The sequence below is a fragment of the Syngnathus scovelli genome, chromosome 6, assembly GCF_024217435.2.
Source record: "Syngnathus scovelli strain Florida chromosome 6, RoL_Ssco_1.2, whole genome shotgun sequence".
Classification (NCBI taxonomy): Eukaryota; Metazoa; Chordata; class Actinopteri; order Syngnathiformes; family Syngnathidae; genus Syngnathus; species Syngnathus scovelli.
Window position 1 is genome coordinate 19,331,835 of NC_090852.1, and position 27,671 is coordinate 19,359,505.

General features: G+C 43.3%; 1 protein-coding gene across 2 annotated transcripts in view; it reads right to left on the bottom strand.

The window, feature by feature from the left end:
• Nucleotides 1–925: 925 nt before the first annotated feature.
• megf11 (multiple EGF-like-domains 11) overlaps nucleotides 926–27,671 on the bottom strand; it is a 56,829-nt gene continuing 30,083 nt past the window's right edge. Inside the window, exons 7-26 of one of the 2 annotated variants that reach the window (XM_049722883.2) lie at nucleotides 23,224–23,470; nucleotides 23,037–23,157; nucleotides 22,828–22,964; nucleotides 20,684–20,896; nucleotides 20,138–20,312; nucleotides 16,446–16,566; nucleotides 15,066–15,229; nucleotides 14,851–14,953; nucleotides 11,918–12,064; nucleotides 10,267–10,401; nucleotides 8,142–8,270; nucleotides 7,684–7,812; nucleotides 7,194–7,322; nucleotides 6,924–7,052; nucleotides 6,348–6,584; nucleotides 6,102–6,283; nucleotides 5,969–6,032; nucleotides 4,444–4,488; nucleotides 3,365–3,571; nucleotides 926–3,103 (exon numbers count right to left, since the gene is read on the bottom strand). In XM_049722883.2, coding sequence (XP_049578840.1) covers nucleotides 2,916–3,103; nucleotides 3,365–3,571; nucleotides 4,444–4,488; nucleotides 5,969–6,032; nucleotides 6,102–6,283; nucleotides 6,348–6,584; nucleotides 6,924–7,052; nucleotides 7,194–7,322; nucleotides 7,684–7,812; nucleotides 8,142–8,270; nucleotides 10,267–10,401; nucleotides 11,918–12,064; nucleotides 14,851–14,953; nucleotides 15,066–15,229; nucleotides 16,446–16,566; nucleotides 20,138–20,312; nucleotides 20,684–20,896; nucleotides 22,828–22,964; nucleotides 23,037–23,157; nucleotides 23,224–23,470 — 3,002 coding nt within the window. In that variant the 3' untranslated portion in view covers nucleotides 926–2,915. Of the gene's footprint in view, nucleotides 3,104–3,364; nucleotides 3,572–4,443; nucleotides 4,492–5,968; nucleotides 6,033–6,101; nucleotides 6,284–6,347; nucleotides 6,585–6,923; nucleotides 7,053–7,193; nucleotides 7,323–7,683; nucleotides 7,813–8,141; nucleotides 8,271–10,266; nucleotides 10,402–11,917; nucleotides 12,065–14,850; nucleotides 14,954–15,065; nucleotides 15,230–16,445; nucleotides 16,567–20,137; nucleotides 20,313–20,683; nucleotides 20,897–22,827; nucleotides 22,965–23,036; nucleotides 23,158–23,223; nucleotides 23,471–27,671 lie in introns of both variants that reach the window. The other variant, XM_049722880.2, reaches the window with a different exon arrangement.

Here is a 27,671-nt window from a genome sequence, read left to right on the forward strand (position 1 = left end):
AAATTAACATTGTTTTCGCCGAGCGCTCTAACATTAAGCAGTGAAAGTCAGTATGAAAGAGCTGACTTCAGGCAATTGGTAGGCTGAAAAATGCTAATGCAATTGTGTGTGTGTGTGTGTGTGTGTGTGTGCGTGCGTGCGTGCGTGCGTGCGTGCAGTTTGAGCACAAAACTAAGACTAAGCACCAGTGGACCATAAAACTCTGCTGGGTAAATCATCTCCACTCCAGTTTTGATTGATTTGAAAACACCCAATCTCCAACTCTGTTTTGAGTTTCTAATCTAAAAGAAAATAAAACACGAGATGTATGCTCGGTATATTGCACATCATTACAAATTCATCTTTTAGTGTATACTGGAAAAAACAAAAACTGTCAATTATAATAGTCACCTGTCACGTACAAGAAGCAATCGATTGCCAAATCCATTGTGTCGGAGTTCACATTTTCCTGCCATCCTCTCCACTAGTGAACACAAGTTACTCATCTCCTCCAGAAGGTATGCTGAGTCTGCTGGCGCATGGCAGCCATACTAGGAGACAAGAGAGGAGAGGTGAAAGGAGCCACTGGAGGGCAACATCAATGCTTGTTAGCTTGTGCCAATGCCAGAAGTGTACAAATGGACAAAAACAGAGTTCATCATGGTGGCGTGTATTATGGAGGACCAAAACTGCCAACATAATGAATAAATAAATACAAAAAAAATAAAAGAGAAATAAAAACAAACGGCCTTGATGATCCACAGGTCTGTACACACCATTGCCGCCATGTTTTCTTCACAAAGGGGATTGCTAGCTTTTTTTTTAATGATGTATTTAATATTTATGCTACATATTTAACATGAAACACCATTACTTCCGTGACCAGCACACTAAATATGACCAAATGAATGCAATACATTAAACATGAACCTGACTAAAAGACGGCTGCGATGACACAAAAACGCTTTTTTAATCCGAAATATATCAAAACAAAAAACAGCATCAATATGACAGCAAGTGGTCAAGAAAATAAAACTCCTCTAGAGACAAAACAGTCACAGGAAATTAAGTAAGGTGCATCATGTTCAGTACAGATGAAATGCAGTCCGAGTAATGATTGTCAACACGTTATTGCTTCCGCAGAGGCCGTGATGCAAGTGACAAAATCAACCAATCCATTCAAATAACATTTGTTTAATGCAGATGATTTCTCTTTTTTTCCCCCCCCAAATGTAATGGCACATATTAGTGGAGGTTGAATTGGTCAAATAAAATATTTTTTTTTGTGTGGATAAAATCTAAAATTTAATTTACAATCTCACAAAGCGAGAGAAAGATAGCGATAGAGAGAGAATTCCATTTTAAAACGCTTCACAAAATTACATCTCACAAGAAGATCAATTTGACGGGTTGGTGTTATGTACATCAGTGGGTAGCCATAATGTTTTCATGCTCATCTTTTTTTTTTTTTTAAATGTAATTCACCACTAATAATATAAATAAATAAACAAATAAATTAGCTGTATAAATAGCATAAATATAAAGATCAAAACCACCTTTCTTTGACACCCCGTACAGACATTTGCAAGAAAAGTTCCGGCACAGAAAAACAACACAAGATCCAGTCAGTTCAATAATGAGGAGCAAATCCAAAAGTTGAGACATGTTTTTGATGCAGTCAGCAGCGCATAAACTCTGCTGACCCAAATATCACAACCTCATTTACACTGCAACACAAATGAAGCTCTTCACTTTGACCTGGCATCTCATTGCGGTGTGCTCATTACTGGCACACAGCAAAGACAGAGACTGACATTATTTTGTATCCATGCTTTTTTTTTTTTTTTTTTAAATCAATGAGGTCATGTTTTTCCAAGGTTTACACTGCCGTTGATCTCATCATGCCACCTACGTCTGACAATCTCCTGTAAATCAGGGGTGGGCCCGCTTCGTTCCCAAGTTCAAGTTTATATACTTAAAATAATGAAATATTAGTGAATTAATCACTGCATTCTTTATTTTATTAAATAATTGGTTCATTAAAGTAATCATTAAAAATGGGAATGAGATATAAAAAACATCCATCCATCTATTTTCTATCCGGCTTGTCCTAAGATCACGGGTACTATTTTACATATTTTACACAAACTTATTGTCTTATATAATAAATATGTGTTAATTTTGAGCTAGAAGAAACCATCCCGCCTGAGGAAAAACAACCAGAGACAAAAGGAGTGACTTACAAAGCGTCAATCATTTGTCACACATTCGCAGGAAACTCCACCTTGCAAAAAAAAATAGTTGAAAATGAAAACATTTAGTTTTATAGTAACACTCCATTATGTAAGGTGCTTTTATAGTTTTTTTTTGCGTCATCAAATTACAGGCAAAAAATGGGGGCGGAGTCAGCCGTTTTCTTGTCCACATTATCAAGTCATACTGACATTTTTGTTAAATATAATAGATTTTTTGAAAATTGCAACCCCCCCCCCCCCCTCCTTTAAAACATTATTCTTTCCCCAGCCATTTTTAAAAGTAAATGTGGCCCTTGAGCACAAAAGCTTTCCCACCCCTGCTGTACATGATAAATCCTAACTGGCGGAGGCACAACCGTTACTCACGTCAACCCCATTTGGCCGTTCGATAAACTAAAGTGAAGGATGGCTCTGTCCCTGTAAATAACTTATCCTTTCCATCCAAGCACGGCAGCCTTATCTCCCTGCGGGAGATTCACCTTCTGCTCCAGAGCGTCCATAAAGACCCTAGAAGCACATTGGGGGGATCTGGGAAAGGAAAATAAAATAGGTGAATGATTGCTGGTGTGCGGGCTTTCCTTTTTTCCTTTGGGGTCCAAAAGAGCTGTGGCTGTCATGTCCTTGTTGACCACATGAAGATAAAGTATGAAAATTGACGGACTGTTTCCAGCGTTGGGTTCTCTAGAGGAGGGAGCTGGGGCTCTCCTGGTGTGACGGCGAGGGTGTGTGCGTGGGGCTGTGGCGCATTGGTAGAATGTCATAGTGGGGCGGGATGTGGCCGCCGCGGGAGAGCTCATACGGGTTCTGGGAGAAGCCGGTGGCCATCCCGTTGGGCCCTTGCAAAACACTCACCGTGGGCTCTGCCATGGCTGGGAGAAAGGGAGGGGTGAAACAACAAGGGGGAGGACAGTCAGCGTCATCACACTTTTTTTTGCTAGATTGGTCAGATCTGCCACTTTTCTAGATTCAAATTAGAGCTCCAGTCGTTAAGCTTTCTTTTTGGCAGATACTTTTGATGCAGTACCACTAATGACCACAAGGTGGTGGCAATGGTCCAAACATATTTGATTTCATCAACGAAATCGTTTTTCCTTATTTTGTTGTTCGTTTTCGTCAACTATAATCCTCACCAACATCGTAGATGTTCCCTCTGGTGCTGCCCAGGAGGGTGGCGGTGCCCCCGAAGGGAACTTCGCGGTGGGAGGGGGACTTCATCTCCACGTAGCTGCTTTCTGTGTGCTTGCACGCCAGTCCAGGCGGGTCCCGGATTGTGGCGTAGGGGTTCTCGGTGTTCACGGAGCAGGAACTGTTGTTGCACATGGAACCCTTGACGTAATCTATCAAAGCAGAGACACGCATATTCAGTCACAGCACTTCTTTCAAAAGTTCTTTTGCCACGACGAACTAAAAGTGGTATAAGGTAATCTGGAAGGAGCGAGTGGGTGACTCATCTCATCCATAACAGTCTCATCAGCCAGTCTATGAGGCCTCATTATGGACCACAGCATGGCTACTTCAGAGCACTCGTCACCCCCTTGGGTCTCTCGCAGTCGCCAGCGACCGCACAGTGTGGGAGACCAAATAATGTGTTACGAAGGGCAATTACGGTTGGAAGAAAAGTGCGGCTCATCATAATCTTGTTCAAAAAGATCTTCACAAAAATCATGGAGGATATGAGAACACTGGGGGTTACACTCAGGTACTGATTGACATCATTTGGTGGAATTGATTGAAAGGACAAGTCGCGGCAAAAAAAAAACTATTTTCGACATTGTGCCCTGACAAGTCTAAGCAGAGTATTGTGAGGAATACTGCCTTTGAAATATGAATTAAGCAGCTAAATCCATCTGTTTTCTCTGGGGGCGGCCATTTTATGACTTCATCCCAAATGGAAATGACATCACAGTCCTCCGGGGCCGAGGTAACGACCGTCACGGCTCACTTGTTTTCTCGAGTGGTCATGTGACATTCAATGTCATTTTCAGTCGACAGCACAAGGCAAAATGAGTGATCAAAACAGCTGGACTTTTCTGCTTCAATCATATTTCAATATGAATATCATGTTTGGACTCATGCAAGATATTAATGTAAAGACAATTTTTGACTTCCTCTTGGAGGACAGACTTAATTATGAGTGCTGGGAATGCTGAACAAGACAAAAACACACTAATGCACACATGCACAGTGTTGCTGAAAATTAATTATTTACCCTTTCTGGAGCCTCTCGGAGCCTGCGTCTCCCCCTGTTGAACATCTGCTACAAATGTCAAAACATGAAAGTCAGATGTTGCATAATTTACACAATCTGGGGCTAACTTTTTGTTTGGGCACAATGTGGCACTTCTTTTTAGAATATGACAATGAGAGTACTTTTTTGAATTGCAAATTGTCACGCGTCCATAACCTCCTTCAGTCAACAGAGGTCAAGTGGTGATATTTTCAAAATCACGGAGAAGAAATTCTTCATAGCCTTCCATCACGGGGAGCTTGCATTCTAAGTAGCCTGCTGCATGTTAAGCGACGCAGCCAAAATCAAAAAACACATTTATCCTCATCGAGCAAATATTCATATTTCACACAAAAAAAATCTCATGCAACATCAACTCTCAATTAACACAGGTTAATTGCCATCTAGATGAAAAGTTTGAAACTGTTCTGCCTGACAAAACAGGCTTGTTACTTTTGTAGACGGCTGATGAAGCAATGAAAAAAAAAAAGTAATAATAATATAAACTGTGGTTCATATCTTGATTGGGTGTGATCTTGGGGACTTTGAGGCAGAAAAAAGGCAAAAGCAGCCACATGGAAAAAACGAAAAGCAGGGAGCACTAATGAGGATGACAACAGATTGGGAGACTTGTTTGATCGCTTACAAAAATATGTGACCAATGACTTTTGCGCTTGCCTGGTGACAGCTTAAAATTTACTTGCTTCTGGCATAACAATTTTTTCTATCCACAATAAAAAAAAAAGAACCCACGCAAATACGATGTACTTTTTCTCCCCCCCCCTCATTGTTCTCATGAGCTAATTAATATATTTTTTAATTCACCTCACAACATCTGCAAAAGCGATGGAACTGGGAGCACATTAGCTTGCTAGCATAAAAGTTAATGAAAGTCAACAAAAAACATGCATGATTATTATTACAAGCACTATGTAAATTAATAAAAGAGGGAAACTACTATGCGGAGAGTTGTTTGTGTAACTGGAAAAACTTCATTTTCATTTAAGCACATTTTAGTCTACCTTTTTCCTCAAGTACAGGATATAAAAAAATAATTCGACATAAAATGTGCCTTTAATTATTACATCATGTTCACCCAAAGAGGGTCTGATGATTTATATTCAATATACAGTATTCTATCAAGCACTTGGTATTCTCATGAGGCCATTAAACTATTTAAGCAATTATGGATGCTCCTCTAATCCACATCCCTCGAGTGCAGTCGGTGACCTGGCGTAAACCATCACAGAGAAATCCAACACAGGGTGAGAAGGCATACTAACGAGCTCTCGCTGACCCGTGTTCTCCTCAGGACCGCTAAGCCGCATATCAAATGAAAATGAGAGCAAAGGTGTTTTTTTTTTTTAGCCCTAACAAAGACTCCGTGGTTCATTTTCATTCACAGCAGGGAGGCCAGGCCATGAGTGCAGGCCCACAAAGGACACACACGTCTCTACCCTTGGGGGCGCTGTAGCAAAGTCATGACGGATGAGGGGGAAAAACTCACCCAGATCGTTGAGGTTGCAGTAGGCTCTCCAGTCGGAACTGTTTCGGCTTTTTAGAGTGCTCGACTGCGTAAAAAAAAAAAAAAAAACACCGTTTGATTTGGAAAGTGCAATTTATGTGGCGTGTGAGCGTACTTTGAGGGTCAGAGTGGCATCCAGGTTACTGGAGATGGTTGAGACAACGTTGCATTGGGCCACCGTGTGGTAGCTGGGGTTGGAGAAGCACTGGCTGCCGCTGCCGCTGCTGCTACTGCTGCTGCTTGGATTGTGCACGACCTCAGCTGCACTGCTTTTTATGGCCACCGTGCTTCCACACTCTGAGGAGTTCAAATTATTCAGAGAGAAGTCGAACGTGATGAAAAGAATCCGAGCAGTTCTCACCAGAGAGCGAATAGTCAGCGTTGGTCATCTGCATGGCTTGCGTGTACGACACACTAGGCTGGATTTCGTGTCCTTTCTCCCGCTGTCTCTGTCGGTACCACACAAACAGGCTGAGCATGGCCATGATGATGAGGAGGAGGAAGATGATGCCCATGACGGCCCCTGCGGACTGGCGCTCCGAGCCGCGGGCCGGGCTAATCTTGGTGTAGGGGTTCAGCTCCTCCATCATGAGAGACGCTGTACACAGAACAATGCCGAGTGGCTTTGAGTTCTTTTTTTTTTGTGCATGAAATGTGCTCAAAAATAAAGTTACCTCGCTTTATTTTGAAATCATTTATAGTTGAGAGGCTGAAAGTCGAACATTTTGACACATTTAAGGTTAAAAAATGCCTCTCAACGATGATCAAAATAATCGATTCATTTGATGATCCATTAGTTGCCGATTAATCCATTGCGACACCTCTAGCATATCTTTATTTATGCTTCCTTTGTTTAATTGTCATTCACTTTCCGTTGCTCCACATAGATGAATATCATTCATTATAGATTTGTAAATCGTCTGAGTTGTCTCCTCACCTTGATCACAACGGATTCCTTTGTATCCCAGGCTGCAGTAGCATGTCCCGGTCACATAGTCACAGGTAGCATTGTTCAGACACTCACACAGCTGCTGACAGCCGTATCCAAATGTACCCGAATGACACTCTGCGTGGAGAAGAGGTGCATTACTGCAAAATTAAAGCACTTAGAGAGCGGCTGGATCAAAAATTATTCATAGCACCGCTCATATTTTGGATCCACTGGGCGTTTTTTTGCACAAAGCTAAATGCGGCGGGCCTACTAAACTCTGCTCGCAACTCGTCCCGATGAATCCCGTTCGACAAACACACAGGCCCGTGATGTGGTCGCACTCGGCGCCGTTCTGGCAGCGACACACTTCGGAGCAATCCCGGCCGTAGAAGCCTGAGGGACAGCCTGGGATGGAGCGGCGGAAGACCATGTTGAGAGCCAAGGTCATTTTGCAAGGCAGCGGCAAAATCAATAACATTTAAACATAATTAGGGACAACACGAATGACAAAATATTTCCTACAGCAGCGGAAGATGTTGATTGAGTAGCAAAGTTTTTTTCTATGACAGCATATGAAGAAAATATGAGACCCAATGATATTGTCTACACTGAGTACCGTATAAATTTTTATGCTGCCTTCAATTTGAATCTAAATGATAAAGTAGCTTTTAGCGAGTGTCCAGATGTTTCCAATGGAGTCCGTCCGTCTGCTGTAGTTGAGCCACGCAACCTCTAGGTGACACTGTGTGTTTGCTGAAGGACTCACGCTGCGTGCAGTAGAGCCCGGTCCAGCCGGATCCGCATCGACATTCTCCGTCATAGGCGCTGCATTGAGCTCCGTTGTGACAGTTACACGAGTTGAGGCAATCCGGGCCCCAGCGGTCCGAGGGACAGGCTGCACACAACGGACAACAGGGACATTATGAGCTGACGCAGATTGTTGCAGAATATTAATTGCAAGCTTTTTTTGCTCGAGCACTCTATTATGTATTTGCAATAAAATGACTACATCAGCCTCGATTGCCTAAAGCTAAATAACTCTAATTTAAATCATTTGAAATGCAGAGTAGTCCTGAATATAGCCTGGTTACACAATCAGCATCATCCATCATCTGCTGGCGTCATACGTTTTGATTTATGTGAACTTTTGTGTAGGTTGTAAAATTTGGGGACATTTCTGTTGAAAATAATGAGGGGACATGATTGTTTTGGTGGCGGACAAACCCTGGGAGCAGTCTTGCCCGATCCATCCAGGGAAGCATTGACAGGAGCCATCAATGGGGTTACAGGTGCCGTTGTTGGTGCAACGGCAAAGTTCGGCACAGGCCCTTCCATATCTGCCACTGGGACAAACTGGAAAAAATAACACAATAGAACTTGATATGATTACATCTGACACACGCATTAACATGATCGATGGGGTTTAAGTCACTAAAATTAAGGACACGGTTCTCAAAATCGATTTATGCGGGGACGCTGGAGATAGGCTGAGTGTGTCAGACTTAAAAAAATGTTTCCTCCCAAAACCAAAAATATTTTTAATAGACCCAAATAATTCTTCAAAAAATGCCGATTAAGATTCATTGCATGTTCCTGAGGGGGATGAGTAAATATGTGGGGAAAGAAATTCTCAGAAGAATAAAAAAAATACCTAAAAGTCAGCAGCGACAGCTCACCAAAATATAAACATCCTTAAAGAAGGATATTGAAACGGATATTGAAATCAATATTAAAAACAGATGCAGAATGTGCTAAAAAAAAAAGTTTCAACACTATTGTGAGTGACTCAGCAGAAGTGCGCAATGCTGAAAATGAGGTGTGACATTGGCTAATGAGATGGACGGCGATGTTTATTTGAGTGGACGTAAAGTGATGTACTTAGACAAAAAAAAAAAAAAAGTCAATCACCGCCTCTCGTGGCACAATTACCCTATTTTTACAAACCGGAGAGGAATGACTGATGTGTCACCGTATTAAAACAGACCATGTACACGGACCATTGGATCCATTTTTTATGAAATGAATATTTCAGCATTCCCCGGCACTCTTCAATAAAAGATATCGCTTGCGATGAAACCTCCATTGTGCTTTATTGTTGGGCAGCGGGAAAAATTAAGCCCAGATGCTCCTCACCATCACGATGAGGAAACAGCAGCAACAGGACATGCGGCACATCTAAAGGTCTGACATAAAGAGAATAACTCAGCAACATCACGGAAGGTGGCTGCTGCTATCTGGGCTGATTTTAATGATTTCATTTCAATAGCCTTTCGACTCTTGTCGAGACCTCTTTCATGCTCCTTCGAGCAGGCTGTCATTAATGCCAGGAGGTTAGCTCCGCCGTGCGGCTGCTGCTTGTGAGGATCGGAGTCTCGTCACACCGGGAGAGCTTCATTAGGCTCGGAATCCTATAGAAGCCAGCCGGAGCGAGCGAGCGAGGACGCAAACAAGCGCTCAACGAGAAGACTTGTTGTCGCCATCTTCCTTCCTCGTACCTGCTTGCCATTTCATTACGGTTCCGACAAATTAAGACTTCCCCCGCCGTATTAAACATGAAACATTCCTCAAAGTCATGAAAGAGAATTAAAAAAAAACCCTAGCGGCGTTTCTGTACTTTACCACAAGTTTCAAAATGATTAGATGTTGAAAATCTAGAGTAAGATGTCTCAACTTGTAAAAAAAATTCCAACAAAAATAAGAGCAATTAAGTTGTGATTAAAGTCAACATTCATTATATTTTTCAGTTGATGTTCAATTTTTTCATCCAATCAGATTGCAGCTTCCATATCAAGATTCCATATCATATTTTAAGGCCAACAAGGTGGATTATGATGACATCTGAATTTTTTTTTCGGTCTTCTGATTGGGTGGACAGCTCAAATTTTGTTAAAGTCAACTTCAATTGCTGTTTCTCTATAAATCCACAGCTCGCCAATGTTATCTATCAATACTACTCGTACAAAATTTTGGAGCCCCTCAAAATGAAGCTAATCGGTTTAGCAGCGACCATACAGTGGAATCTGCTTGACTTGCAAATTGGTCGCACAGCAAATAATGTTAAGCGAGTTCAGTCATTCAAGACTGTCACCGTCGTAATACTTTTACTATCATAAAAGTATAAAGAGAAGTTAACCACTGTCAAATAAAACGATTCATTCATCCATTCATTTTCTATTTCTCCAAGTAAGAGGCCGAAGCCTATTTGAAGCGAAAGGCAGACTGCACCCTTGCGCCAAAAAGACCATGTCTCAATATTTGTGGACCAAACTAATTTTGCATTCTAATTCCAGACAGCAAAAAGTGTCACATTTGTCAGCAATAAAAAATGGCAGAGCGAAGGGACACTTGCCTTGGTTGCACAAAGGACCCGAGTAGCCGGACAGACACTCGCAGTGGCCGGTTACGTGATGGCACGGCCCCGTGCTGTGAACACAGCGCGGGCACGATTGGCTGCAGCGGTGCCCGTAGAAGCCCGGAGAGCATGCTACACAAAAAAAGATGGGAGGAGATAAAAATTTCAGTGGATGCAAAAAGAGACATAATTCATTATAATGCAAAACGTCATGCCGGAGCAATCAAGGAAGTGCAGAAAATTTTCATCTGCATGTATTAAAGCGACAAAAGTGAAAGGAAGACATCAGATAAAGAGTCTTCAATGCAGTCATTCCCAAATCGTGCACACGGTAATAGTTATGAGAGTTGAGAACATCTGTTTAATGTCTCACAGATGCCTATCGGTAAAAGTCAGCAATATTAGGAACATTTGAGCGACACCATAAGGTGACGTTATAGGGATGTGCGGGGATGATCAAACACGAAACTATGCAAAGAGGAAAAAAGTTAACATGAAAAACTTGTATTGAAGTGGAATTTAATTAGAGCAACCTATTTCATGTAATACTTGTTCTGTTTTTGCTGCGTTCAGGAGAAAAACCTCAAAAGGACAAATAAAAACAGGCGGATTTGTCTGCTTAACCTCACTTCCCCATTATTTTTAGAGCATTGATGGCACATATTTTAAGGTTTTTAAACACAAAACAAATTTAAAAACTGCATATATTGCGAAAGTGCAATATCAATAGATAAGACAACAGAGTACTGATATAGCTGTCTTTAACATTTAGGTAAAAACTTTTCCTAACATATTTCATATATAACAATAAACAAATGCACAAAGATTTATTTTATTTTAATTTTACAAAGGACTAATCTTAAAATACTGTTGACCTACTTCCTGTTTTCATTCTTCTTCTTTTAAATGTACACAGTGTAAAACACTGGTTCGCTACCTCATGGCCAAAAGTGGAATTACACGGAAATTAATGCGAGACAGAGCACACTTTACCAAAAAAAATCCACAAGACCGCAAAATGAGAATCTGCAATGGAGATGGGTTTTTCTGCTTTTCTGAAATGATATTTAGAAGAATTATTGATCATCGCCTGAAGGGCCGCTGTCTTCACTCGAGTAGAGAAGCCAAGACATAATGCATCAGCGGAGACGTACGGTCTTCTTCCGTTCACACCAACATATTAAGCACAGCTTGTCTCCAACACTCAGCTCCAATTGATGTTTACAGGCCGGTGAGTGCAAATTCACTTCCAATCAGTGAACTCATCACTTGAGAGCCAACTTCAGACGCGTTTACAAACCAGAGGTGACACTCGCAATGTGATGAGCGAGCGCCGTGCTAGGCCGCCACGCTTCCCACTGCGAGCTGACGGCCAACGGCAGGTGAGAGGTCAGTGGGAGAGTTGCTTGGTCACACTGATTGAATGATGGACGTCTGAAGTACTGCCTCTCAGCTGGAAATATTTTTCCAAGGTCATAAAAAGCTCACTATTTATGTCACAGGAAGAGTAAGGTGACTGATTTGATGAGATGGCAATATTGATCTTTCGGCATCCTGATCTGAGATTAAAGATGGGAAAACGTACTTAGCGAAAGATACGGTTTGATTGTTTTGATTGAAACCTATGTGGATTGCGGGGATTACTCACTTCGTTTACAGGAAGTCCCTCGGAATCCAGGTGCGCACACACACGTTCCATCCTCCGGAGAGCAGGAGCCTCCGTTCTGACACGGGCAGCTAAGCGAACAGTTGTTGCCCCAGTAGCCTTGCGGGCACACGTTGTCACAGTGGATTCCTGCGGGCGCACGGCAACGACACGTTAAGAACCCAACACGCTACGAGAAAGGACGAATGTCATATCACAGCGGACCTGCCGAGGGATGTTTACTCAGCGTGGATCCTCCATTGATTTCCACCCAGAAAGAAGAGGATGTTTTTTCTTTTTAAACTCGACTCCCACTGTTCTTCGTGAATGTTTTATTTTTTGATCTGACGAGGGCGCCATGCCAGCGTGCCGCCGTGCTGATTAACAGGGCTACGTCTCGAGAGAGCACCGGCTTGTCTGGCATTCTCTTTCAGCGGAGCCGGTTTAGGGTACAGAAAAGAAAAAAAGAAATATTCCGGCTACATGGGCACAGCGCGGGAAGTGTCACTGTACGTGGAGATCAGCTCCGAGCGAGAAGGAAAAAATGTTGCATCCATACGGCGGCTCTGGCTGTGCATGCCGAGCTATTAGCACATCCGTCGAAGCGCTGCCTTTTCTCTGAAGCGCGCCAGCGCCTTTGAAAACTGAGGCCCAAAGTCGCATGTAGTGTCGACGCATGCAGGTTTCTTAACGCAAACCTGTTAGGTTATGCAGCGCACACTCCGCATCCTTTCAAGCCTTTATCTTTACGCCTCATTTGAAATTTCCTTTGAGTGACGATATCTGAGAATAGCCTGGCCATTAAAACACCTTTGAATTAGACCGGCGTCAAACTCAGGGGGCTAATTTTATACGATAACATTGGCACCTTTAAGGGTTGAAAGCGAAGGTGGGAGATTTTGGTGCGCCATAACCGTGATTTGGAAGCAAAACTCCATCTGTTGACTTCAAAAGGATGACACTCGTCCGGTTGTGTTTGGGATTGTGCTGAGGAGGAAAAAACTACCAGAAGATGAATGCGGGCGGACACAAGTGGCAACAAATGAGACCTGGCGAGAGAACGTATCGAGTTCAAGTGTCTTCAAAGGAGCTAGCAAACCAATAAGAGGTCTCGCTATCCAATTTGTTCAGGGTGGGGAAAAAAAAAAGCAAACGCACAGTCCATGTAAACACTCAAATTAGCTGGCAAAACTTTGCAGAAATGAAGTGTGGTGAAGTGCAACATGAAGTAGAATTGAAGCATGAAATTTAAGACACTTGGGATCAATTGATTAGTCCCTTTTTCAGCAAACTGTTTCAAGAGTGAAGAAAAATGTCAAAAAGGGCTTCAGCTCTTCAGGGCAGCCCAAATCCAAATGTCAACCCAATCTGCTGGGTCAAATCATGAACACAACCTTGGCTCAAAGTCATCCAATCCGATCAAAATCCACAGCGAGCGGTTTAGAAAAACAATCCAACAGAAGCAAACATTACTTTTGGTTCCACGACATCAATGCTGAAACTTTGACTTTCTCCATAAGTTTACTCCCATGTGGGTTATAAAACCAGTTTTCAATGAATTCATTAATAAGCTTTAATAAACTCTTATCAGTTTAGAACAGTGAGAGTGACCTACTTCCTGTCAAACGATGAGCTCACATTTCACTTTATTGCCGTGCCCCTTTGCTGGTTATAAATGTTAACAGCTCAATATTAAATAATGATTTAACATATTAAAAGACGGCTCCTGGTAGAAGCCAGGGGCGGAGCTACCTGGGTGCGGAGATGGCCGCGGCCCCCATTGGCCACTCGCAGGTCACGCCCACATGGAGAAGTTTTAAATACATACTGGAATATTGATTTCCCTGCAATTGAAAATACACAGGGCCCTCTTTTGTTTGCGTATCAATTCATCTCCGAGTGACTCCCATAAATTCCAGCCTCTGTGCACCTTCTCTCAGAGAGCCCATTACGAAGGTTCTATGGCTTCAAGTGCGTATGAACGTGTATTTGTCCAACCCGCTGGGCAGCTCCCTGGCCCTGCACCCCCGTGACTCAATTAAGTCAGACAGATGGTCCAGACCGGAGCAGGATTTAGAGCAGAGAGGTCCGTTCTTGCAGATAATAAAAGCCACAGTTTCCTAGAATAAACGCCCCGAGCTCAGGAGGCCGAGCGCACCGACTTAACCCTTCTTGCTGAATCTATTTCCTCCATGAGTGCATTTCTCCACCCACACTAGCAGGAACCCCCGCGTACACACTAGTGACTTTGACTTTCTGATGCGGTGTTTTAGTTTTAGACGACACTTTTTTTGAGTCAGAAAACATTTCAAAGGAATTTGGAGGTACCATTTAACAAGTTCTACAACACTATAGAGTAAATAGCAAACAAATCAGCTCAATCAATCCAAAATATTTTATTTATTTATTTGATTAATTAAAAAAAAATATATATTTTACAGTAGATCTCCTTAATGGAGTCCAATGTTTGTGAACAAAACTTACACTTAAATTTAACAAATTAGGCGAGGTCAAATAAATATATGCCGACCCGATTTTGTCGGCACATTTGCGGTTGGACAATAAATTCCACTTCCGAATATTTATCTCCCGGTTCCGTGGATGCAATACAAAATTATTGTAGGCCAGCGAGTTTGCCAGTGCAAATTTAGGGCTCGCTTCTCAATATCTCTCATGCACAACCTGCTGGCCCAGTGGCAAAAACAAATTGGACATTTAATTAACGCAACACAGCTTAGATTTAGTGTGTAAACATGCTTTACAACTCAAGCCAGCTGTCGTATTTGTCTTCTTGGTTAATTTCATGTCTGTCTAGCTTCTTGTGACTCTCAGCTTTGAAGGTAGGAAATAAATATTCATGCGCTCTGAGGGAGAAATAATCCCCCCCTCCCTCCCAAAAAAAGAAAAAAAAAAATTATACAAGAATAAGTACCAACCTGTCCAGCCTGGGTGGCAGAGGCAGTAGCCGCTTACTGGGTCGCAGCTGTCCGCATGACTGCAGTCACAGCGCTCCCTGCACTCCAGCCCAAAAGTGCCATCCTGACAAAAAAAAAGATCTCACTCTTAAGCCTTGTTCAACAATTTAACACCACACTGTGTTCAAGGTCACGGGGAGATTTGCAACATCCTCTTAGTTTACTTTCATACTTACAGGGCAGGCCTCCTTGCAGTGCTCGCCCCGCCAGCCCGGAGAACATGTGCAGGTACCGTCCACCGGGTCACAAGCGGCACCGTTGGCGCACAAGCAAGACTGATTACAGCCGAGACCCCAAAGACCACTGGGGCACAGGATGGAGCAGTCCATCCCTTGCCAACCTGGAGAAACATGGAGCAGAGAACAACAATCCAAAATGATGATGGAGATTTTTTTTTTTTTACCCAAAATAATCCCAGTTGGCTTCCAAACCGGCTGGATGAGAAGAACCAAACAAAAAGTTGTGTCATGATCATTTCTCTCCAAATCTTCCTTTCATGACACAATTGCATCCTCGCTCTGATGTCGCCACGTGCGGCGATATGAAATGGACAATTTGGAGCGTCGTCCGAAACACCTGCCAACCCCCCCTCGAGGGGACGCGGCTTCCGCCCCGCTCTCCTCTCTTGTGCATAATACTGTACATTTATCGACTGCGGCAGATATGTGGAGCGTGACGTGGAGAAGCGTATTGATCGTACAGTCCAATCCAGCCCGTTAAACAGTGAGGAAAGTCCTTCTCTTGTTGACTCAATCATTCTTCTCACTGACTGTGTCAAAGTCTAACAGCAAGCATTGATTCCTTCCTCCCTTGCCAGTGCCGTGATTGATGGCGGGAGGCCATCGCGTCTGAATACACAAGGCAAAAAAAAAAAAAAAAAAGTGACAGGCAAGGTGTCACCACAACAGTTGTCAGCACCTTTTTATCTCATGAAACTCGGCGATGACAGGGCCCTGTCGACAATGTTTATTGACTTGTTAGGGAATCTCAGCTCATTTAAAAAAAAAAAAGATTACCCATGAGGCCTATTACCGGAATTAGCACAGTTGTTTATTTTCGTTTGTTGTTGCACAGATTAATGAGCTTTACATTCATTCCTATAGGAAATATTTCTTTGGTTTCCATTCGATCCACTGTGACATATTTCTCTTCACGCACCATTTACCTAACGTATGATCCCGTCACCATAACAAGACTCAGACCTCCGATCAGGTCAGAATCCTGGACCAGAACTTTCTCTACCAGTACCCCATGGGAGTGAACCACTAACCCTCCTCAGTGTTACGAATGATAAGCCATCCTATCCACACTCCTTGGAGTCCTCATTAGACATAACCTGTCATAGAGGCCACACGGCAAAGAGCTGCAGAGGCCTCACCTCCTTGAAGAACGCCTGAAGAAATGTACAATTCCTTTGAGAGCAGCTTGTCACTTACGACAAGAGGTTCACCGTCGGTGTTCGGCAAAAGGCCTCGAGAGTCGTTCATTAGAGGATCACTGGCCCTCAGACGCAACCTCCAATGATTTGAAGTGGTCGGATCTCACGCTAGGCGTACCTTCCTTACACGTGCAGGATCCGTCCACAGGCGAGCAGGAAGCGTGATTATGGCAGGAGCAGGTGGACATGCAGCTCGGTCCAAACAAACCCAGAGGACACTCGGTGGCGCAGTCTTCGCCCTGCGAGGGAAATAAAAACAACGCAGAAATAAACGTGGCTGACCTAGCAATTTTGATCATTTGCATTACAGAGTCTATTTTACACCTTGATCGATTCACATTCATGTTATTCAAAAGGCAGAATTATGAATAGTGAGCCTGCCTGATATATGAATAAAAAAATAAAACTGGAAAAATAAAAAGTTCACAGACTAAGAACCACTCACGTATATACATATTATAATGTAAAAATAAATATATAAATAAAAATATATTAAATAAATATATAAATGTGTGTGTTATATATATATAAATATATATATTACAATGCATGCATGTAGAATTGTTACTTGATGGATTTTGTGCAAAAATGTAACATTATTGCATGTAAATGTTTTTTCCCATTACTGGTTAAGACAAAAAAAAAAGATACCCACGGGGATTCAGTTGCCATAGAGACCAGGGATCGTTTCTAGCTTGGTTCTGCATCCTAGCGAACAGTAATAGCTCAAGGGTCATATCCTTGTCCCCCAATTATGACTCCTAGGTGCGGCCGTGCGAGGATTTAAAGAATTTCTCATACGGCGCATCGGAGGATACTCGCAATTGGCCTGAATGCTGTTTTGGGCTTGGTTGAAAATGGGGGGATTAATACAAGCGCTTGCTGAGATGTGTGAGGAATCACAGACTGGAATTCACATTAATAACAGTAGCGATGGGCTGCTGGTTGATGGCCACTATGGTGCAAGTCTTTAAAGTCATCACATCTGCTGTATTGCCCAGCATGTCCTTCATAACCTGCCTCGGCTTTAAAGGCTAACTGCACCTGTCTAGTCCGTCCTTAAAAGCTGGAGATCACAGCAAGTCCAACCCCCCCCCTCCCTTCTTCCACATGGCCACCATTGCATACTGATGCTTGAGTGACAGGTGACACAATGATTTAGGGTTCCAATTAGGGGCTCGCAGGAGTCCTGCACGACTCGGGCCCCTCTCGCACGACTGCTGGGGGACCGGCCGGCCGGCCTGCCTGCTTGCTGCTCTCATTATCATTTTGAACTCTGTTTAAACAGAAGGCTGGAGATGTGCTGGAGGATAGCAAGGGCGGAAGGCGCATCTTAAAACGATTCTCCTCCCCCCTCAGCGCGACACATAAAAGCCCCCTGTCTGCCGATGAAATTTTGATCAATCGGCGGCAATAACGCTTTGTTCTGCTGGAAATGACAGCGGCAAGAAAAGCAGTTCCGCATTTTTTAATTTTATTTTTTTTAAAGTGTAGGGGCCGGTCAAGCTTCCGCAAAATGACCACTGGACTTGACAAAATGACCACGTTGGCGACACGGGAATGGGAAAACGTAGACTTGCGGTCGGGCCGCTCTCAAGAGACAAACCCCCTCATTAGCGTCTGATTCATATTCCTTTTGAGCCGTTCGACGCAATAAAGCATGCATGTGGAAAGTCATTATTAAAACACTGGGCTGTCAGTCTGCCCTGCAGGACCTTACGTAACAATCCAGTCAGCGAGGTGACGAATCCACCCTACAAAGCGCCGCCGCCGCCGCCGCCGCCGCGTCCTTGGCCTCAACTCCTCGGCATCATCGTATAATTGAAGAGCAACATTGATCTGCTCGCTACCCTTTGAGATTGGATGCAAATGACGTTGATAATTACCAATCAGTCTCACTCCTTAACAGTTCATCTAAGAGCCCCAAGAGCGGGCGCATCTTAAAATTCATGCGGCGAGACACAAAATGAACCTGTGAACCTTTTGATGAGCTTGGAAAGCCCTGAGAGACAAGGAAATCATTTCTTTTCGCCACCAACAAAGGCCGGCTGGAATCATTCGCAGACTCGCTAATGCGCGCATCCTTCACATTCGGTCGTGCCGATAGAATGCAGATACTATAAACATACCGCAGATGTGACTACATGAGGTGAAAGGCGGGGGGCGGGGCATTGCCTGAATAGGCAACATGTAATTACTTTGTCGTCTCAGTCAAAAAAAGCGCATGTCCAATTACCAGAGTTAAATCAAGCATGCTAGCTCACTCGACTTTGCTTGCTTTGCTCCCCGATGGGGCCGGCGAACAAAGATGCAGCAGGGGAGACTCCGGCCCGTCGGCGGTGAGCCATTTCACGGACAATCGTAGCCGGGACGCAATCATCAAGCGCTTTTAAAAGCACCCTGTGCGATAATGATCGGGCGGGAAGTGACAAAAGGTTACATGCTAACAGACACGGCGGCGGCCCAGCCTCCGTGTCGAGTGCTATTTTTGTTAAAGGTCTCTCGAAGAAAACACGACTGTCTTTCTATTGTACACGCACGCGGCGATCCTCCATATGTAGTTTCCATCTGACTCCTGCCCTCAAGGTCTGTTTAATGGATCTGGCAGACCTCCCTGGCGTGGAAGAACAGGTGGAGCAAATTAAGACACAGTCTGCGGCCTCGATTCGCCATGGAGGCCCCCCCCCCCCCCCGCCCCCCCCCCCCCCCCCCGTACTCCAAGACAAAGGCAATTTCCACTGTAATGTTATGTCGCTCGCAATGCACTCTCCCGGTCACCGTCGCTCTGTAACTCCAAATTGCGAGGCAAGAAACACGCCAGAGAAGTTGTACAAATAATTAGAGTTACAAAAGGGGATGATGCGGCTGCTCGGAACGGACACGAGATTGCGTTCGTTGAGGGACTACAGTGAATGGATTGTTTTTTTTATTTCGGAAAGTAAAAGTGGGGGCATGATGTTTTATTAAGAGTTCAGATATTTGCCTTCTTCTTTTCCTCAGTGAGCAAGGACCGTCTAGAAGCTTAATGAAAAATTTATGTGACGGGAAATATGATGACAAGTCAATTGATGATTGAATGGAAATTGGATGTTATGTAAGAAAATATTGGTCACTTGAGAAACAGTGATGTAGCAGGTTCCCATAAGATTGGAATAATGAAATGCACTCTAATTAGTGGGAAGTTGAGAGTTGATTAGGAAAAAAAAATCTCATTTTACGATTAGCATGAATGCAAATGGTAATTTTTTTGGGGCCAAGGAAAAGACTATTACATTTAGCCATTTTTTGTTTTCAATTTGTTTTATTTTCATCATTGCAAAAACTGGCTTCTCGTCCTCCTATTGGCTGTTATCAATCACCGTGTCAAATACATTAGCGACACCTAAAGGACTGGAGTATAAATGTATTATGTGCTCAATACTTTTTATTTTGCTGTATTATTACAGAATTCTGCGGAAATAATATAATTTCGTTTATTTATTTATTGTTATTTCTGTGTGTTCTTCAACCGGCCGACACATAGCAAAACATGTTTTTCTTCTATGCACCCTGTGACGATTGACTGGTACCCCACCTCGCCACTTAATGTCAGTTGTGATCGTTTTTCCAGCTCACCTGCAACCTTGATAAGTGCTAGAAAAATGGAGTGGAAAATGTATGGACTGCAATCACCTAATAACTAACAATTATGGGCAAAACATCAGTTATTTTGGGCTGGACAGTGATGCTTAGTTATTATTGCAGAAACGTGTTGAACATTTTGTATCAATAGGATTCAAACGCTCGAGACGCCAAAAAAACAAGACTCACCATAAAACCCGGTGCACACATGCAGGTGCCAGTCATGGGGTGGCAGTCGGCTCCGTTGGTGCAGCTACACGGCGACATGCATCCTTCCCCGTAGTAGCCAGCCGGGCAGGTCTCATTACAGTAAATCCCTGTCCAACCCGCAGTGCAGGCGCACTCTCCAGAAAGCGGGTGGCAGCTTGGAGCATAACAAGAAGAAGAGATGACACTCAAATGCAACAACACAAATAAGTGCGTGATGTACACGAGAGATGAAGTGGTATCGGGTGTTGTGGTATCGGAGCATTTTTAAAGTAAACGTGCGAGTGTGCTGATTTGGAATAAATGAGCTGTCTCCTTTCTCCTTCACCTCTGTGGTGACTTCTTTGCAACCAGAATCAGAGCATTAACACGGCATTAACTATGAATGCTGAGAAATTATGAATGAAGCGGAGGTCACAATGAAACGTTAACTGGGTGACACGGCCGAGAGGTGTTCAGACTTCAGAATGAGAGGTGCTTAAGAATTCAAAATGAGGCAGAAATTGAAGTCAAAAGCCATTTACTCACCTGGCAGTGTTGGTGGCATTACAGGGGCAGTACTTGTCACAGATGAGGCCATAAAGGCCCGGGGGACAGAATCTCTCCTGGCAATTGGGGCCTTTAAAACCAGTTTCACACAAACAGGCGCCGTTGATGTGGTGGCACTTGGCGCCATTGTGGCACTCGCACTTTTGTTGACATTGCGGGCCGTAGGTACCCACGGGACAGTCATCCTGGCACCTGTGAGGGAGGACACATCCTTCCTTCAGTGACTATTTATTTTAAAGCTGCTCTGTGAAATGATAACAATGAATACATTTTTGAGTGTCCCATAAGACCGACGACTAGAGGCCTACGTGCAAAAATGGCAGTTTTCCAAAATTGTTAGCGCAATACACAAGTTAGATATATAATTTGTCCCAAGGTCTCAAACTTGCTAAAGTATCATTTGGATCACCCACACACAAACAAATAACTTTAGTACAACGAATCAAAAAGTACTTTGCCAAGAAATTGCCTACGTGATGATTTAGGTGACCACATTTTGTACTGTATTTTAAAAGACATTTGCCCCAAGAGGAAAACTGAATAACACATTTGAAATTAAAGCTCTGGCCCGTTGTTTGTTGCAAAAGTTTAGTAAGCGACTACTCGAGAGTTGAAATCAATTTTTAACTGGAATTTATAAACAGTCGCTTAGTATCAACACTTATAAATACAGTTATAAATCTTTCATTCATACGATAGGGAAAAAATGGGCCAAAGCAAATCCCTGCAGTCAGCTAGTAGCACTTCAGCGTCTCTGCAGGGGGCGGACTTTGTAACCATTATCACTGCCAAACATGAGTGTGTCTCTCTTCAAGACATAAATGTGAAGTACAAGTGTATTCGAATGCTTTGATCTAATAATCCATCTTTTTAAATGAATATCCTGATGACAGTGTTGATCAAAAAATGATGATTTTGGTATAATTATCTTTGAAAGAACCTACTTTTTAAAAATGACTCCGGTTGACTCGCAATTTGACTTAGGCGTGAATATATGGCTTGACAAGTATTGTCTTTATTTTTTTTCCTCGGTGGTTTAATATACATAATTTAGTGTATTATTTCCAACCAGTCGAGACTATATTGTTGAATTGCAACAAGCAAGATTTACATCACTAAGAGACACAACAGACGGATAAGCTAAGCTAACGTTGCAGTTTAGCTAACCAAACATTAACTAAGCTTGATGTCAATGATGCGTTTAATTGAGAAGGCAATACAGGCAATATTATAAACAATACAGGGCTTGGTTCAAGGCTATTAAAAATGTGAATGTGTCGCTCAAGCTAACTCCAAAGAACAACGCGGCTAACTTGTGACTTGCTAAGTACGACAACATGGGACTTTCTCGGAACTTGTAAGTTACAACTCGAGACTTACTCACGACTACCTAAAGAAGTGCGCAAACGTCTCCCATTATACTGTAACTTTCTTCATGCTAGGCTGGGCCAAACTATTCCTAGCAGATTAATTGTCTGACCGCTGACAAAATGAATGAGCGCAATTTGGCCAAAAAATAATAAGGTAGAATAAAGGTCTTGACAAGGTTTCCATCAGTGAGACGATTGAGCTGAAGTAATAAAGCCAAGCTTCTCCGACAGACACTGGGAACTAAAAAGATGTGTGGATTTCAATGAGACTTTAATAAAAACCCATTACTTATAATTGATGACCAGAGCCCAAACAGACTGTAGCCCACCGTGAGATCAATGGACAAGTTGGGAGTAGAAGAAGATGAAGGCTGGAGACACGAAATCCTGACCGCTCAGTATGAAATACGAGATTAATTAAACATTTACAACACTAGTGGAAGCTTCCAGCTCACCTTGAAATGGAATAATGGCTTTTTTTTTTTTATCACAACTTATTTCACTGGAGAATGGACTTATTCAAGCGTTTCCGTTCTTTTTTCAAATAACAGTTTGGCGTCTCATTAGGAAGTCAACAAAGAGAATAGGTCAGCGAGGGACTTTACAGGCTGCCTAATTGTCGGCGTGAAACTGTCACTCGGAATATCAATATATCCTCCCGTTATTTGACCTATATGCAAATTGGACGTACTAAACATCACATTGCATCATTTTACGTGTTCAATTGTGCTGTTGGGGGTATCGCGGTGGTACCTGCGACCGCTGAAGCCAGCCACGCATTGACACTGGCCTGTGATGTGGTCACAAAGGCCGCCGTTGCGGCAGGAACAGTCTTTACTACAGTTGCTGCCGTATTTTCCAAGAGGACACGGTTGGCCGCAAACGGAACCCTGTGGAAAAACATTACGGTGAGACGATTTCATTTGATTCGTTTTTTTTAGAAAATGCGGAAGGACACCTACCGTCCAGCCTGCACGGCAGGAACAATCCCCAGTGATGTGGTGGCACGTGCCTCCATTCTGACAAGGGCAGCCTTGCTCACATTGTGGTCCGTGACTTCCATACGGGCAGCGTTCGCCACAGCTGCCGCCATCCAAATCAACAGTCAGACAGATTTCAAGTCGCTCGCGGAAGATTGTCATGACTCACAAGGCGCCGGCGTAGCCCGCTGCGCAGATGCACTCTCCGGTTTCGTGGTCGCAGGTGGCTCCATTGCGACACTGGCATGGCAGTTGGCAAGCCTTCCCGTAGTAACCCGGCTCACAGAGCTCCTCGCAGCGCCACCCTTGGTAGCCGTCGGTGCAGACGCACGCCCCTGTGATAGGGTTGCACTTCGCCCCATTTTGGCACTGGCAACGATTGCTGCAATGAGGTCCCCAGAAGTCACTCTCGCAACCTGCGGGGGGCGCAAGAAACAAATCCGCCTGATTCATCTTTATTGACAAAAATGCATTGACGGTCAAGTGTTAGCTTTTACAAAACTATTTGTATTTCGTAATTGCGTACCCGAACGAGACACCATTCATCTCCCGTAATCGCACTCTCGGCTCTTACTATACCGACCCTCTTAAAAATTGCGGTTTCGCATGGGCTCAAGTAAATAGTGGGATGACATGACCAAGTGGGGCCTGAGGGAGCGTTGTAAAACAAGCACATTGGCAAGTGACAGGTGTGTTTAGAGCCACTCAATAATCCCACAAACTGCAAGCAAAGAGCTAATCCTTCAATGTTAAATAAACAGCCATTTTTTATGTGAAGAGCAATTGGCCCAGAGCGCAGGATAGCGGCCGCCTCGCAAACCTAATTGTTCTTTCCAGAGTGGAGTGCTGCTTTAAGTGATTGCTCGGGCCTGATGTATCTCCATCAACACCTGCTCTGTTGCTCACCATGTATAAAAAAAAGAAAAAGAAACAGTTTGAGGTCTATTCACTGGAGCCTGTTAGGTGAATATTCCGCTATTGATTACATGTTCGCTTTGCCAGAGGTGTGATCAACTAACATGGAAGCTCAATGAAGGCTATTTGGCGCTTGCCGGCCAAGCTTGTTTTTCCAGGCGCACAGCGGGAAGATGATCATTCACTTGGCGGATACACACAGGTCCACCCAGAGGGTGGTCGCTCGTCAAACACGCCGCTCGGCCGGTCGCTCACGAATGAAGAGAAATTTGCTCCCGTGTGGCTTAAGGTTGAGCGGTTGAAAAAAAAAGCTTCGGATATTGAGGCCAACTTTGATATTCCGTAGCTTTCACATCTCATTCACCACTGAAAGAACTGATTTTACAATTCAAATCGAGCGCGTGGGTTAGGTGCTAGTGTTTTCGTGCCCACTTGGGTCAACAGCACTTCCTCCCACAGATACTAATATTCAGTGTCCACCTCTCCACTTCATAGTGCAGAAATGACATTTGCACAACTCAAACACTTGTAGGTGATCACAGGGAAAAAAGTGCATTGTGTACTTTTCAACTACTTATGAGCTCAAACATTTGGAATTGGAAAGCCGTCTGTGGCTCGCAGCCGGGAGGGAGCCCTGGCACACGCAGAGCAAAAGCCCATTATCCGACTTTGCCCAGGTGTCTCTCTCTCTCTCTCTCACTTTGCCGACATCGACGGCGGTTAGCTGTAATTCAGAAGTCAGAGCTGATGTGAGGCGAGCAAACACGGAGAGGACATCAGCTTCTTGAGAGCACAGCTAAATTGAGTGATGTGACGATTCGCCCCCAGTGAGTGGATTTGCCGGCGTCAACAAGTCCCGCGGCGCGGCTGAAACCAGCGAGGCTCACCGTCCGACCCATTAACTGCACCGACTCGGGTCAGGCTGCCTAACGAGCGGACACTTACGCAAACCGCCTCGGACTCTCGGAGCTCGTATCGTTTAAGAGGAAGGATGAGGATAACCTCACATACAAGGGAGAAGAACAATCCCAAGGTGCCGGCCGGGTATAATCTCCTTGGCTGGAACGAAACAGATTGCATTGTGAGGAGGGAGCCAAATGCAAACTTTTGAAGGTGACGTCCAAAGCGCGGACTGAGAAACTGCTGCCGAGCTTTGAAGTGCGCTCAGGAGTCGGCGTGATGGGTGACCGACCGGCTGCAGTGGGATTAAGAACAAACAACTTTCAGCAGCTGACTTTGCTCACAAGTTCTCCTCAGCGTGGCCTCCTGAGCACACACTGATTGACCCTCTGCAATAAAAAGGCGCCCCGGAAAGTCACCTCCGAGAGCTCCATTTAAAACAGTCGAGTCAAAGTCTTTAATGGCAGGTTTTGTGAGAAAGTTGTTCGTCCGCAAGGTTGTTGCAGTCCAACGTTTGCAGCTTCGGCACGACAAACATCCATTTTCACAATGAAGCGCTTCCTGAAAGACTGGCAAACACCGAAACAAAACCCAAAGCAATAATGCGCATAATAAAGAATGTAAATCCAATCAATCCGTTCTAGAAACTGCTAAATATGAGCAAAACTAAATTGTATCGAGATAAACATCCAAAACAGAGTAAGGAGGACTGAAGTGGATAAATTAACGAGGAAGATACTCAGCAATCAGCAAGACACGCATAATGAATTAATAATGAATATATCCTTGCTCTATTTTGATGGTGTTTAGACCCCTGAATTTTAGATTGTGCTTAAAATCACAATGCGTCTCCTTTAAGGTGAAAATATTGACTCTGCCTCATAACTATTATTAACGCACATTGTTGCCGGGTGAGTAAGAAACAATGAGCACTTTTTACGCCTCATTTACAGTACAGTCTAAGTCTTCGATCGCCGTTAGATGAACATATAGTATGTAATTATTTTTGTATTTTGTAGAATACACCGAGAATAAGGGACGCTAAAAATAAATAAGAAATAAAGCTGATTCTACTGCAATTTTGTTACCATAGTTACATGTGGCAAAATGTATGTTAGTTATTTCTTAGTATATGCACAGCAAAGTAAACTATTTGAAAAAAGAACACCAAAAAATAAGTCTTTGCGAGCTGCTATATCTAATGACTCCCCGAAAGAGACTTTAATTATGTTAATTACCACGGTGAGTTAGACATTTCAACATTTCTCTTTTTCCCAGAAACAATGACAATTGCACTCGCAATGCAGTTGATACCACATTATGCACTCGTTCGACAATGAGCTATTTGTAACGTGACAGGGATATCCAATAACCTTCTTGGACATCCGTCCATTCATCTTAGCATATGGAATCAATCATGCAGACTAATAAAGTGAAGAGTCCTCGCGACGGACGGCTACGACATTTATCTCACTTTGGTTACATTTATGGCTATTTTAGCTGCAGATACTGTACAGAGCACACTATCTGGTTCATATTTTATTAGTTGGAGTTATTCATTTCTCTTTGGGAAAATCCAGACGGAACATCAGGTTTAACTGTCACATTCAATAGCTATTATTGGTGGGTAGGGAGTATACTTGAGGTAGGATGGGCCTCTCTGTACAATCAAGCCCTCATTTAGAAATTTGAATTATTTGTACTCGTATCAGCACCTTATTTATGTATTTATTTATTTACTATTTATTGTATTTTTTATTCATTTATTTATATGTACCTGTTTATTTAATTTATTTATTTGTTTGTCTATTTATCTATCTGTTTATTTATTGATATATTTTTTTAATTGAATTAGCTCCTGTGTATTGTCCTTGTCACCTATAGTTTTAGTTCTATAATGAATTCATTGAAATCTGTCTGGAAGCGATTCAAAGTAACCCACAACTCTTTTTTTAATCCCCAAGTGGACCCTAGCACAAACAAGCAGCGCTACAGCAATAACAATTTTATGTTCACCGAGGGGACTGCAGCACGAAAACCCCTGACTTACGCTAAAGGCCGTTTTGGGGGTTTGTCAAAAAAAACAAAAGAAGTCAGCATTTTTTTTTTTTTTAATCAAACTCAGAAGCAGCCATAGGCTTCGCATTGTTTACTTACATATACGTTTTGGCTCATAAAATAAGCGAAGATAAGCTAAAATAAGATCAAATAGGATCAATTAAGATAAACTAAATCTCAATGCATTTAAATGCAAAGTCATCTATCCATTGATTATCTGAAGCGAGCCAATCCCAGCTGACTTTGGGCGTAAGCTTTTGATTTTAGCCGCAACAGGGAAACAAAACAAGACTACAGCATGGCCACGTCGCCGTTAGCTTGACAAATGCATTTTGGAAACCATCAATAAAAAGCTGCCAATAGTCATAGGGGTGGTTCTGCTAGATGGGAGAAGCGCCCTGCTTGCAGCTTCGCTTGTTGGGCGTGTTACTTGTCCTGTCTTAATTCATCATCTCCCAGGCAGGCAGGCAGGCAGGCCCCTGTGCATTTCTTTTCCTCCCCCCTGAGGACTGATGAGCACCAGGCCAAGTTAACAACATAAGGAGGAGAATCTCCAAGCACAAATTGCTCAGACACACATGCCGGCTCCACCGGAAGGATAGAAACAAGGATGTGACGGCCGATTATCCGGATCATTAAAAGTCATGACTAAATAACGTTTGTGATTAAAAAAAACGTCGGAGCGAGTTGGTATCGCAAAGTGGAGTTGATGGTTCGTTCCGACTTGTGTTCAGTGTGTGAGGC